This window comes from Dermochelys coriacea, chromosome 10 (assembly GCF_009764565.3).
Source record: "Dermochelys coriacea isolate rDerCor1 chromosome 10, rDerCor1.pri.v4, whole genome shotgun sequence".
NCBI classification, from domain to species: domain Eukaryota; kingdom Metazoa; phylum Chordata; order Testudines; family Dermochelyidae; genus Dermochelys; species Dermochelys coriacea.
In genome coordinates this window covers 67547356-67561475 of record NC_050077.1, presented here as the reverse complement: position 1 = coordinate 67561475, position 14120 = coordinate 67547356, and the positions used below count along the sequence as shown (strand labels likewise).

Sequence of the window (14120 nt, the reverse complement as noted above, 5' to 3'; positions counted from 1 at the left end):
GGGGTGCACGGATCCGAGTGTGGGGGGGGGGGGCAGGTGGCATTCGCGGAGGCTCCAAACCCTGGGGTCAGAGATCGGGGTTGGCTCAGACGGCGGAGCTGGCGTGTGGGGCTGCAGAGAGCGGATCTCTCCCAAAGTCTTGGGGTGCTGGGGCCAGGGGTGGGCCTAGGCCGATCTCCGCCTGGGCTCCCCCCACACAGCTCGGCTCTGGAGTCGATTTGCCCCCGTTTCCTTTGGTCCAAGCCCACGTCCGCCAGGCACTAAGCGGGCAGGGTGAGGACTCGGGGAGGGGCACGTTTGGCGGCAGGGGGCGCCTGAGGGGCGGGGGAGTCCCGCCGAGTCCCGGGGAAGGCGCCCTGGCCAGCCGCTGCCGGGGCAGCAGCTTGTGGCCCTGCCTGTGGGAGGCGGCTGCGCGAAGCAGGTGGGGACTCGCCGCCGCCTTCCCCGGCTCCGCGGTGCGAGGGAGCTCCCGGGAGAACCCCCCAGCTCCCGCCTCCTGCCCGGCGCCGTGTCTGCGGGGGGCTGGTCGCTGCCCCCGCCGCTGGGAGAGGAGGTTATGTAAGGGGAGGAGGAGGACGGAGCAGGAGCAGGACGGCTGCCGCCGCCGAGCAGGGAGGGGGAGAAGCCGCCACCGCCACCGCCACCGCCGCCCGCCCGGCTCTCGGGAGAGTCGCCGCCGCTGCAGCCGGCCCGGGATGCGCAGGAGCTGAGCGCGCTAGTAGCCGGCGGCCGCATGTGCGAAGTTAGGACGCGCCCCGCGCCCGCCGGGGACAGAGGCGAGAACCCCGGGGGCCCGGCGGGGCTGCAGGCTGCGGGCGCCGCTGGGGACAAGTACCGAGACATGGGGTGAGTGTCCCCGGGAGCCCGCGCCCCCCCACGGCCGCTGCCTTCCCTCCCGCCCCGGGGGCTCAGGTCGGGCTCTCCCCAGCCGCCGCCGCTTCGCCGGCGGGTCTCTTCTTGGGGCTCGGCGGGGGGGGGGGGGGTTTGAACTTGCAGCCCGGGGCGCGGCCAGACCCCGCTCCCAGGCGCCGCGGGGCGCTGTATTGCCTGGGGCAGTTTGTATCCAGGGCTCCGAGCCGCTGCCCTGCCCGGCTAACCCCGGGGCAGCGCTGTTCCGAGCTCTTCTCCCGCTGGGGGGGGCTGAGTCACTCCACGGCACTGGGCAGCTGGAGGGGGCTCGCCAGGGCTGGAGCCCGGCTCTGCCACGGACGGTGCCGTTTGCACCCGCGGGGCCGGGGAGGAGCGTGGAGCGAGGGCGAGGGGAGCTTGCCCGGCTCGGACGGGACTCGGGGGCCAGCTGAACGAGCGGGGAAAGGCGCAGCTCGGCAAACGCCGGAGCGAGCGGAGGAGCCCAGCAGTGGCAGACTGAGGGGGCTGGGTGGAGCGCGAGCGGGTCCCGAATACCTTGGGCGCTCTGGCTTCGGGGTTTGGTGGTTGTGGTTGAAGTAGCGCAGCAAAGATTAATTTCTGGCTGTTGGACGGCTGGTGGATTTAATCTGGTCCGGGGGCGTTTACACTAGTCCTAGGATTTGGCTCGAGTCGTGGTTTCTTCTTGGTTCCTGTCTTGTTAGTTACATTTGTTAAGGTTCTGGAGGCCTCCGTATGAGAGTTCCTAATTAAAATGTATGTGCAGCGCGGTGGTTGCCCTGTTGCTCCTAGGGTCCGAGTCTTTCTCTGTTGTTGTTCATTACGTTTTAAGACTATTAAAAAAGCCTTTTAGTTCAGTAAAACACTTTCATGAAGTGCTTGGAGAGCCTCGGATGTGCAAAGTATTATTATCCAGTTTAATGTTTTTAAATGTAGTTACTTGATTTTCATGCTGTAAGTGGTAAAATAGGATCTTGTACAAATAATATGGATAACCAAAAAATAAGCATAAATGCAAGAAAGGGGGCAAAGTTTTTTTTTTTTTAATTTGAAGAGATTAGCTCTGCTGTTAGATGTAGAATAAAACTTGAAGTGTGCAGAAATGTCCTTGTAGCAGATAAACACTGAGGTATGATTTAAATGGCTAAAATGACTGAACAAGTGCCTAAGATATATAATGTGAAAGATTCTAATCTTGAAATGAGTAATCTGTTCATATATATAAACCCACTTAAAGCAGATTTATTTTCAGTGACTCTATGTTGTAATTCATTCAGAGCACTGAGTCACAGAAAGCACACCAAAACTTATAACAAAAAAGGTTTGGATATTTAGATAATTGTTTATGAAAGTTTTCTCTGTGTAAATGTACAAGATTTTGGTCTGAGAACATACCTCACTGGACAATTCAGTTTGCTAGTTCAGAGAAACTAATAGTACATTTTTTTTTCATATCTTGTAATTTGAACAAGAGGGTAGAAGGTAAATATTGTGGTTTAAGGAATTTGTAAACTAAAACCTTAAAAAACAAGATTTAAAAAAAAAAAAAGCGTATATTTTCAGTGTGAACTCTGGATAGACTTGAAATCTTCTTAACAAGACAGGAAGGTGGTAGGCTGGGGGATTCCAAAACCCACACATCATTTAATTTGCTATATTTACTGTATGTTCTCTAACATCTTTCCTCTTCTCACCCCATGTGGTGAGGGATCGTTCTTTAATTTCTTAGTTTACTTATGCCATTTTGTAACTGTGCAAGCTCCCACTACAGAATTTATTATAGTATCACTGAAGTGGCATAATTTGCAACAGTTATGCTAAAGGTAAATAATATAAACATGAACAATTTAAAAATGCAATGAATGTGCCTAATTTTGATGCAGAGAACTTTTGGAAAGAAGGTGGGAGGAGGAAATAGGTATGGGGTAATATAAGTGCATATTGACCAGCATGCCACACCAGAACATCTCTGATGGGCTCATCAGTTTCTTCATTAAATAAGCATTCATTTATTAACAAGATAACATCTTGCCTTTCAAATTTATAAAAGCAAGTTTCAGAATATAAACTGATGCAATGCTGTCTCATTGCATCTATAGATGGACAGAAAAATGGGTCTGAAGAACTGCCCCATTCATCTCAATTGGGTGGCCAAACAATATTTTCAGTGTCATCCTTGTTAACTAACTAGCAGAATATTTTTAGCTATCCTGGGATGAGAGCTTAAATAGAAATTAGAAAATTTTAAAATTTTAAAAACATCTTTTTTAAAAAAAGTCTGACCTGGAAACATGGAAGTCCTATTCCACAGAAATCTATTCTTTAAAAGTTCCAAAGGATTTGAAGTCCACTGATCCGCTTGCAGAGTTCTATTTGTACTACTTGTGTATTTATGATATTACCTAGGCTGTTTTGCTTTAGGCAAGCTTGTGGAAGAAAACAGAGTCTTCACTCTTAGGTTAGAAGCAACAAAATCAGAGACAGCTTTATTCGAGTAATTGCAAGGGAAGAATACAGCTGACAGAGAGCATCTCTGCCTCAGTTTCTCCAAAATACAAGCAATATCACAAAGCATTTATACTCTTTTTGTGGCATGCATTAATTGAAAACATGTACATTTTGTTTATATTATATCCTGTCTAATCCAGCATTTTCTCACTTTCACTTCTCAAAACATTTTTATCTCAAGGCTAGGTCACGCTGACTCTGCACTGCTGTTTTCCCACCTGCTTCTGACTTGAGCCCTGCTTCTACAGGTCCCACGATATTAGGCTAAGACTTAGCATAACCGTTGCTCTGTTTCTAACAAATTAAAATGGCTGCACTTAAACCCTCTCTTTCTTTCCTGTTTTCACCATGCCCTCAGAGTTTCCAATCTCTCGATCTGTTGCCTGCCTGGGCCTGATCCTTTTTTTTTTCTTGCTGAACGGTCTCTTTCCATGGGCACCAACTTGTCCCACTACCAATTAGCAAGGAGGGTGGACTTCTCGACTAGCCTCCACCCCTCCTAGTCTCTTCTTTTAAACATTCTCACTCACTAGGCCTACCCGAGTCCTACCCCGTGAGGCTTGTCACGTGGACAGAACGCACGGCCAATTGATGTTTTAACTATTCAGTTTCCTCTTATGGCAGACACACTGCTGTTACAGCGTATGCTGAGCACAAATGGTTAAATTTTGACAAGTCTCTGAAGGACTGGTACTTGCTTAGTCAGTGCTTCCAGGTGGGTGTGTTCCACTTTTTCTGACTGGAAGTCCTGTCTCAAGGCTTGTAACTTGTCCGGGGCATAGGTTTGAGTTGCTGCCTGGTTCATAATCTATGCTTTTAATTGCTCAATTCTAGCTGTCAGATATATATCTCTTTCCTTATCCCCAATTCCTATTTGTACCCCAGGCATGCTACGGCTAAGATCGTATGCACCAAGGATTATATGCATGGAGCGAGACTCCCCGAGTCCTCCCCTCCATCATCCTGGACTTCTATAACCAGGAATACACCCACTTCCACCGAATGGGGTGGAGAGAGGAATGCTAAACCCCTTTCCGGTTCTCAGACCTATTGCGGCTGAGAGTGGGACTCGCCTTTAATCATGCAATTCTTAACATGTAATACCAACTATGCCAAACAAAGCAAATGTGAAATATCAAGGGCAAAACAGATAGATGATGTGCACTCTGCAGGGTTCTCCCCCCTCCTCAATTTTCCACTAAAACTGTGACAGATTTTCATTACCAATCTGCCTGTGCCTTAGTTGATCAGGCTAAGACCACAGGATCGTAAGGCGGAGATGAAGAGAACACACCATGTGACTAAATTTAAAGCATTAATTAATAAAATAACAGCAAAGAATATGCTCCCTCATCACTCAAGGGAAGAAAAAACGTTAATGTCAAACCCTGACCCCCTTTTATACTCACAAACACGCTTCCTGGGCTGGCCAGGAGAGACACAGAGAGATGGACGGGAGGTTATCCTGTGCACAGATTGTCCAGAGACGTGCTGTAAAAATTTCCTGCTTGCTTCCGCTCTTGGGAAGTATTCCAGTCCAGGCCAGCTGCCTGTGGCTTCTTCGGCATCCCAAACCACACTGGCTCCAGGGTTGCAAAGGCAGACTGTTGGGTCTCACCGGGTGGCCAACCTTCGCAAATGTAATCTCAGTCCTGCAACTTATTTGCCTTTTGTTTTACCTCTGTCTATATTTTCTTCACAGCCAGCTGGGGCTGAAAGCAGTGTTTTTGTGTTTGGCATGGTCTGTGATTCTTGACCTTGAACGCAAAGCAGCTTTCTTCTTATCTCTAGGCCAAGCTAACTTTTCAGATTAACCCGTTCCTTTCCCTACTGGACTTCAGCCTTAACTTATTGGGAATATAAAAAAGTCGAGGGGGTTAACAAAATAGTTTGGGTAGGGAGGCATCCAGACGCTTTACATTTCATTTTAAATCCTGCATTTGAGTTTTAATTTTGCCTGGGAGTCCTTCAGACTCCGCACTCGAGACTCATGGAGTCTCTTTATGGCTTCCTTTGAGGTGTATGATTTTATCTAAATTGAAGGTACCTTCTAGTGGGAATTGTTTAGATGGATCATCACGTGTGTAAAAATTCCAATTTTCTAAATACCTACAAATCCTAGAACTATAATACACATACATATAATAAGTAGGTGTGCCCTTCAGTGGCACGGGAACCGTCTTAGACTGACCCCCACCCATTTTCCAATCACACAGGAGTGCCCTGTCCGCTGAGGTAGCGGCTCATAAAGCTAAAATTATCACACCACCTCTTATTTTCCACTCGGGTCACTCACACAGGAAAGGTTTATCAAGAATGTCCACGACCTTCCTACACCCCCTTTTGCAAAAAATGTCGGCTTGTCTCAGAGAGAACAACACCACTTATTCAGATTGCTTTCGGTGAGATGGTCAGACCAGTCAGTGGCTCATAACCTGCCTTCAGGCGGGGAGGAGAGAGGGAGGAAAGAGGTCAAGGGAACGGACATGGACCATCCGAGGACGGGAAAAGGATAGGGTCACACAACCCTAGACCCAGAGCCACTCAGATTTGGCCTGTTCATTTCCCTTCGTGCCCCCCCCCCCCCGCCATCAGAAGGGCCAGCCCAAACCTGAGTGGCTCTGCGACTTCATGCACCAGGGGCCAGGTTCTAATGCCTGGAGTTGGGAGCAGAGCCAGCTCTGTGGGACAGTAGTTACTTCACTCAGGACAGGGGGTTTTGTGGGTCAAAGCAATATGGTCTTGTGACTCTCTAGGGGGTCACAACCCACAATTTAGGAAATGCAGGTCTTGTGAAATAAACAGAGGCTTGGGAGTGAAGACACTTTGTTTTTATTCCCAATTCTGTCACTGGTATATTGAGTGACCTTGAGCAAATCATTTAACAGCTCTGTTTCTCCGTTTCTCCATCTGGAAAACGGACATATTAATGATAAGGAGTCCGGTGGCACCTTAAAGACTAACAGATTTATTTGGGCATAAGCTTCAGATGCATGGAGTGAAAATTACAGATGCAGGCATTATATAATGACACATGAAGCGAAGGGAGTAACCTCACAAGTGGAGAACCAGTATTGACAGGACCAATTCGATCAGGATGGATGTAGTCCACTCCCACTAATAGATGAGGAGGTGTCAATTCCAGGAGAGGCAAAGCTGCTTTTGTAATGAGCCAGCCACTCCCATCCAGCAAATTTTGGGCTTGAGTAGGGACTGGGAGTGGCTGGCTCATTACAAAAGCAACTTTGCCTTTCCTGGAACTGATACCTCATCTATTATTGGGAGTGGACTACATCCACCCTGATCGAATTGGCCCTGTCATCACTGGTTCTCCACTTCTGAGGTAACTCCCTTTGCTTCATGTGTCATTATATAATGCCTGCATCTGTAACTTTCACTCCATGCATCTGAAGAAATGGTTTTTTACCCACAAAAGCTTATGCCCAAATAAATCTTAGTCTTTAAGGTGCCACCGGACTCCTTGTTGTTTTTTGTGGATACAGACTAGCACGGCTATCCCCTGATACTGGACATATTAATGCTTATCCATTTTTGTAAAGTGCTTTGAGACTTACATTTTTTCAATATAAAAGTGCAAAGAATTGCCTTGCTGTTTATCAGGGTTATAGACAGTCTGATTTGAGAATACTATTCATTTCTGTCTGTGGTTCAAGAACAAACTTTAAGTGCTTCAGGCACTAGTTGTTCCAGCTACATCCAGTAACATGGCAGGTTTTGATAAATTTACATGGGACCTAGTCAGGATTGTATGAAGGCTCCACACAGCAGGTGGAAGCTTGCTGTGAATAGGGAAGGGACGGGTAGGAAGGGGAATGAAGGGAACTACTGAGACTTGATCAGGTGCCAGAGCCTTGTCCCCCAGCCTGGCAGCCGGTGCATATTCTCCTGCCCCTCCCTGGTCCAGTGTCTTGCCAGAGTGGCTGGAAGGTGAGTAGAGCAGAGGTGTTATTGCTGGCTCCTTTCCTGCCATCCTGATCTTGTGCGTTGCCACCATGGCCGCTCCAGCCCTTCCTCTAGGTCCCACTCTCACCTCTGTGAGGAAGTGTGAGGGCAAAAAACATGGGGGGTGGGGTGGTTGAAACACACATTGTCCGCTCCCCCAATATTTTGATTGTGAGGGTACTAGCCCTATCTCGCCACCTGGTTCCTGCACCCCTAGTTCCTCATGTGTAAAGTGTGGGAAGAATTTGGCTCATAGCACTTAAAATAGTTTTTGTGTGGTTGGCCATTATTAATATATACTGTCCCTGGGTTTGGCACTGAGTAACACTACAGAAGTATGAAAACTGACAGCTACCTGAACTGTGTAAAACTAGTTATTTAGCTCATTCATGTAAATCTCCTGTGAAATGAGTGCTCTAAAGAAGCTCATGTGATGATGCAGTTCAGCTTACTATACTGCAATACTTTTTTCAAATTTTACAAAATTACTAAAAATGTATATTCAGCTAGTCATGAGAATGCTGCTCTTGTATAAAATGTCTCCTAAACAAAGAGAGCTTGACTCCAAAGTCAATGCAAAGTCAAGTCTTGTTGATTTCCATGGGCTTTGGATCTGGCGCTAATGTTGCTTACGTTAAAGAAAAATAGTTCTTTTTTCCCCAGGGCTAACTCCCCACTCTTACCACAGCTGTAGGATTGCATTATTATCTCAATAGTCTGGCCAATAAAAGTTAACTATTCCCAAAACACTGTATATCAGACTTCCAATTTCCAAGACTTCTTTGTTTTTAAATCTAAACATACATCTTGAGTTATGTCTTTTCACACCTCAGCAAAGAACGAACAAAACAAAATGGCTAGCTCATTGGTTGCTCAGATTTCTGAGCTATATCTGCTAATCTAACAAAGAATACCTGTTTCAATTTGACCTCAATTTTTTTTAACAACGAAAGCTAACATTCTATTGTAAAGATGGCAGTTTTATTTATTAAAATGATTTTAAAAGGAATTAGATTACAGAAAGGGGTAAATGTAGCTAAGACTCTTTTTACCATTTTAATTTCCACAATACATTGGCAGTTCCCTTTAATTTTTCATATCCCTCAATTAAAAAATGTTGCTTGTTGGTAGGGAAGTGGCAAATATCCAATTTGGATTAGAATTGTACATCGATTCTTTGCCATTGAAGATGATGTTCATATTTGTTGGATTAAAATTCAACTAGTCTAAACATCTATTAGCAATGAAACATAATTTTAAAGCTCTTTTTAATAAAGCATTTGTATCAAAATGAAAATTAACCATCCAAATATTAAAACACACTACAAGGAAACACCATACAAATTAAATGCAAAAAATGTACATACAAAATAAATGGTGAATTATATTAGTGTGTGAATTAATGTAGTTTAGTTAATTTGGAACTACTTGTTATACCCACTTCTGCGGATTGAGGGGTTGGATTTTGCATAGGGGTGAAGCAGGAAGGAAGAGTGCCAATTCTTATTTCTGGCCCCACCTCTGGAACCTTGTGGCAGTCCCTCTGTTGAAACTCTTTGTGGACTGAGATCAGTGGGGCTGTGGAGGTGAATGGAGGCCAGGTTGCATTTATTCAGGAGGGAGCTATTCTTCACAGCATGCTCCTCTCCAAAGTCCACTGATATTCAAGCAGATATCTGTGTCTAAGTAATGCTGCTTGAAGCTGTATTAATGTGGGCTCCATGGCTGCACCCGTCTGGGAGAGAAGGTCTGGGGTGTCTGGCCAGTGGAGAGAGCCCTACTGCCATGGCTGAGGAGGTCAGAGGAGTAAGAGGGTTGATGACTTAGAGCAGGGTGAAATTTTTCAACCAATATTTTGTGTGCAAAATGTGCAGATTTGGACCAAAACATTTTGTGACTTTGTATCAATTTCACCAAATTGTTTTGTCCAGGAAAAGTACTTTAAAAAATTCTCTGAAAAAAATCAAAACGTTTTTTGTTTTTACATTTTTGAAATGAAACCATTTGATTTTGATTTGAAAAAACTTTTCATTTTAAATTTCCTTCAGTTTTATTAAAATGTTAAGTATAAAAAATTCTCAATCTAAATGAAATGTTTTATTCAACCCCAAACAATTTTTTCGACTCTTAATCACCATATATTTTGAATTTTGTTTTGTGTTGGGTCAACCTGAAACAATAATTTTTCTGAAACGGCCAGACAACCAAAAAGTCGGATATTTCCCCATCTCTACATGGGTCTACCATCAATGGGACTTAATGTAAATTCTGGTTCGCCAAAGAGCCCCTGGTTTTGTGAGGTTGGGATATGGTACCTCTTGCCCTTTTCCTGCTCCTTAAAAGCCCCCTCCCACTTCAGAGGATAACTAGCTGGAAACTCCATCAGGCAACGCTCATCTAGTTTTTGACATCTCTCCCAGTCTTGTTGGTACGTCTGTAAGAGGGTACAATTTGGTCCTGCTGTTTTTTTTTCCATTATGTGACTACATTTAAGAACACTGTGAAGTGATCTGCCTTTTTGCCCTCTGCTAGCAATATGTTCTTACATCTGTCTCCTAAATTGTTCTTTAACTGATGAAAGAATGCCAGCAGAATGGAGGGAAGTGGCATGAGCAGCTGCCTTCTTCTTCTTTCCTTGTTGTCCTTTAATAGTGTTGGATGGAATCCTGTGGGTGAGAGTGAATAGGTTGTAAAAACATATAAATGGAAAAGTTACAGAAAAGGGCAACAAAAATGATTAGGGGAATGGAACAACTTCTGTATGAGGAGAGATTAAAAAGAATGCGACTTTTCAGCTTGGACAAGACACCACTCGGGGCATATGATAGTGGTCTATAAAATCATGAAGGTTGTGGAGAGAGTGAATAAGGAAGTGTTGTTTTACTCTTTCACATAATATAAGAATTGGGGGTCACCTAATGAAATTAATAGGCAGCAGGTTTAAAACAAACCAAAGGAAGTACTTCACACAATGCACAGTCAACTTGCTGAACTCATTGCCTGGGATGTTGTGAAGGCCAGAACTATGGGGTTCAAAAAAGAACTAGATAAGTTCATGGAGGAGAGATCCATCAATAGCTATTAGCCAAGAGATGGTCAGGGGTGCAACCCCATGTTCTGGGTGTTTCTCATCTTTGACTGCCAGCATGTGGGCAGCAGGGGATAGATCACTCGATAATTGCCTGTTGTGATCATTTCCTCTGAAGCATCAGCCACTGTCAGAAGACAGGATACTGGGCTAGATAGAGCTTTGGTCTGATTAGTATGGCCGTTCTTATGTTCTTATGGTTGGAGGGTGGAGTTTGTAGTAGAGCATGTGAGAGAAATCACAAACAGGGTTTCTGTTCCAAAATGCTGACAGTTTTACATTTGAGAGAAAGATCCTCTGATTTTTATTCAATACTCCACTTCCAAGAAACAGTGAGGTATCAGAGCTTGTTTCTATGGCATACAATAAAAATTGCTGGTCAGCCAGACCAGAACCCTCCAGTGAATTCTCCAATGATTAATGTTCTTCCAGCACTTAATAGCTTTCATATTGTTGCTGTAGCAGTTATTCAGACGCTCAGCCAAATCCAAGAAAACTATCAGTTCCTGGACATAGATCTCTGATGCGGTCCAAATCTGTATGAAGTGTATGCCAGGAATAGGGCCCAAATCATTTCCACCCAAGTGAATCACTACAATGTCCAGTAGATCATAACATCTTAAGTCAGCGGGTTAGGTACTGCAGAGTGAGCAAAACATGATGCCAATACAGGCCACCACTCTGCTCACTACAGGGCCGTTTGGGTGGAATCTCCATGTCATGGTCTACTCCTTGCTCTCCCACAAACTTTTGCAACCTTGTGATCCAAGAATCCCACAGGATCCACATGTTGGCAACCTTGGCATTACACACGTTTTTCCCCTCAATAGTCAAGGTGCCCGTGCTGTGAGTTCCAAAACTTTCCACCACGTCTCCTTGGAAACATCACATTAATCTGCATTGAGGTAAGGAAGGAACCATTTGCCCCCTTCCCCCCACCTGGAGGCTAGTAAAATACAGATTTTCTCAAACAAGCAATCCAAGGCTTGCCTACTAATTGTCCTTATTTCCTGTCCCCTCCACAGCTGCAACCCCTCTTCCTGTCCTCCCAGGCCTTCCGCCACACCTCTCCACACAAAGTCATCTGTTTCTGGCTCCTACCCGCCTTGTATAACAGAAATTTTGGTTATCCTGCCTGATGATTATTCTGCTGTGTTCACAATAAACCTCCCCATAAATAGCACATTATAACAGAGACAACTTGTAGCAAGCAACATGCAGAGGGATAGCTCAGTGGTTTGAGCATTAGCCTGCTAAACCCAGGGTTGTGAGTTCAATCTTTGAGGGGGCCATTTAGGGATCTGGGGCAAAAATTGGGGATTGGTCCTGCTTTGAGCAGGTGGTTGGACTAGATGATCTCCTGAGGTCGCTCCCAACCCTGATATTCTATGATTCTATGAGTTGACACATTTCCCTGAACTACCCAGCAAGCATAAAGGCGCCACATAGAAACCTTTTCATGTGGCTTTTTTTTTCTTCTTTATTGTACATGGACAGTAATCCCTCCAGATAGCACATCTGTGCAAGTGAAGAAGTGAACATGTTCTTAAATACCATTCTCAATTTGGATCGGCCAAAGATTTAGTGGGTGCCATGAACTTCCTTGGGTAAAAATAGACAGAGTGAGACAACTTTGACCTGCATATCACTAATAGTTTGATCCCTCGCTCTGCACACGCAAAAACTCACCTAGAAACTTTTAAAAATGCTTATTATCTTCATAACCCCTAACTCAAATGACCCCAAGCTTGGGACACTCACCTGATCCTGCATCCTCTTCACACCAGATTTAAAAGGAATCTGACCAAGCATGTCGATTTTAGAGGCTTAGAAATGTCAACCTTTACATTGATGTAGTGAAGCAATCTGAATTATATTGGTGCTGCTGTGCCACTTTAGCAGGGTATTACAGAGGAAATTCACTTTGGCCCTAGTTTAGCTCCAACTAAAGTCAATTGGAGTCTTTTTTTTTTTTTTTTTAATGGACTTCACTGGGAACTATATTGGGCCATCCATCGATGCAAGGTGCTCTTTCCAGCATCACTCTTGAGCAGTGTTCTCTGGCCAAATGAGAGAGTAGCATAGAGTGGCTCTTGAAGGAGCCACATCCAGACTTCCTTTGATGAAGAAGTAACGTCACTGTGTGCTCAAATCTAGCCCAAGCTGGTAATAAGCAATCTGATGGTTCACTGGCCTATGGGAAGTGAATTGGTGGTTTTGGTTCAGGGTCTGTCAGTTCTCACAAGTCCAGTTTGCATCAAATGTCATCCCAGCTGGTATTCTTATTGGCAGCCTCAACGAAGGGACTGAGGATAGAGTAGATATTGAAGCTGAATTACTCTCTGATTTGGGATTTGTTTTTAGGCCAGAATAGAGGCAAACTGGTGGGTGCTGTGGAGACCTTACTACCTATACTGTACCTCTTATGTCAAAGGTGAGCAAACTATGGCCCATTGGTTGGTCCTGCTCGGCCTTTGAGCTCCCGCCCGGGGAGGCTATCCCCCGGCCCCTCCCCTGCAGCCTAAGCTCACTGCGCCGCCGGCGCAATGCTCTGGGTGGTGCGGCTGCAAGCTCCTGCCGGGCAGCATGGCTGGCTCCGGCCGGTAAGGGGGCGGGAGGGTTGGATAAGGGGCAGGGGATCCTGGGGGGCAGTCATGGGACAGGGAGCAAGGGGCGGTTGGATGGGGCAGAGGTTTGGGGGGGACGGATGGTCAGGGGATGAGAAGTGGGGAGTTTGGATAGGCATGGGAGTCCCGGGGGGGCCTGTCAAGGGGCTGGGGTGTGAATAGGGGTCGGGGCACTCGGGACAGGGAGCAGGGTGGGTTGGATAGGGGGTGGGGTCCCGGGAGGACGGTTAGGGGTGGGGGGGGTCAGCCAGAGAGAAGGAGCGGGTGGGGGGTTGGATGGGGGTGGGGTCCCGGGGGGGGCAGTTAGAGGCAGGGGGTTCTGAGAGGGGGTGGTCAGGACAAGGAGCAGGGGCGGTTGAATGGGTTGGGGGTTCTGAGGGGGTGGGGGCCAGGCTGTTTGGGGAGGCACAGCCTTTCCTACCCGGCCCTGATGTGGCCCTCGGGCCAAAAAGTTTGCCCACCCTGTCTTATGTGAATAGTGGATCTGATTGTCCATAGCCTTGCATCTTGCATAGCCATTTGCATCTGTGCAAAGTGGGCCTGAACTCCTGCCATTCTGATATTGAGCATTTTACACACACTTTGCACAGATATAAATAATTTACACAAAGAGCAGACCAATGGAGAATCAGGCCCAGAAAACTGTAATCTCTAGGGGTAAATTCCTGTTTCCATTGAATGAATGGGAAAACTCCCATTGTCTTGAGTGGGGCCCAGAATTTCACCCCAGGATTATATATCTTTCAGAGCCATTAAAATGGCTTTTAAAAAGAATTGGTAGAGAGGGAAATAGGAAAGCCTTAGCATGGGCTTGTCTACATTTGGGATTTTGGCATTGGTGTAGTTACCTCAGGGTAGCTGCATTTGTGAAAACCCCCCTAGTGCAGATACACTGCATCAAAGTGAAAACTGACTTGCACCAGTGTAGTTTACTCTTCTTTCCAGTGCAGGCGACTGTTTGCACCAGTGCAGCACATCTACATTAAGAGTTTGTGGTTGTGCAGCTACACTGATGTTACTATACAAGTGCAAAAATCCTCAGTGTAGATAAGCCCTAAGTGAAGGAG

General features: G+C 46.0%; 1 protein-coding gene across 1 annotated transcript in view; it reads left to right on the top strand.

Annotated features, from left to right (window-relative positions):
• Window positions 1–345: 345 nt before the first annotated feature.
• HOMER2 (homer scaffold protein 2) overlaps window positions 346–14120 on the top strand; it is a 101360-nt gene continuing 87585 nt past the window's right edge. The window contains exon 1 of the mRNA XM_038420734.2: window positions 346–846. Coding sequence (XP_038276662.1) covers window positions 734–846 — 113 coding nt within the window. The 5' untranslated portion in view covers window positions 346–733. The remainder of the gene's footprint in view (window positions 847–14120) is intronic.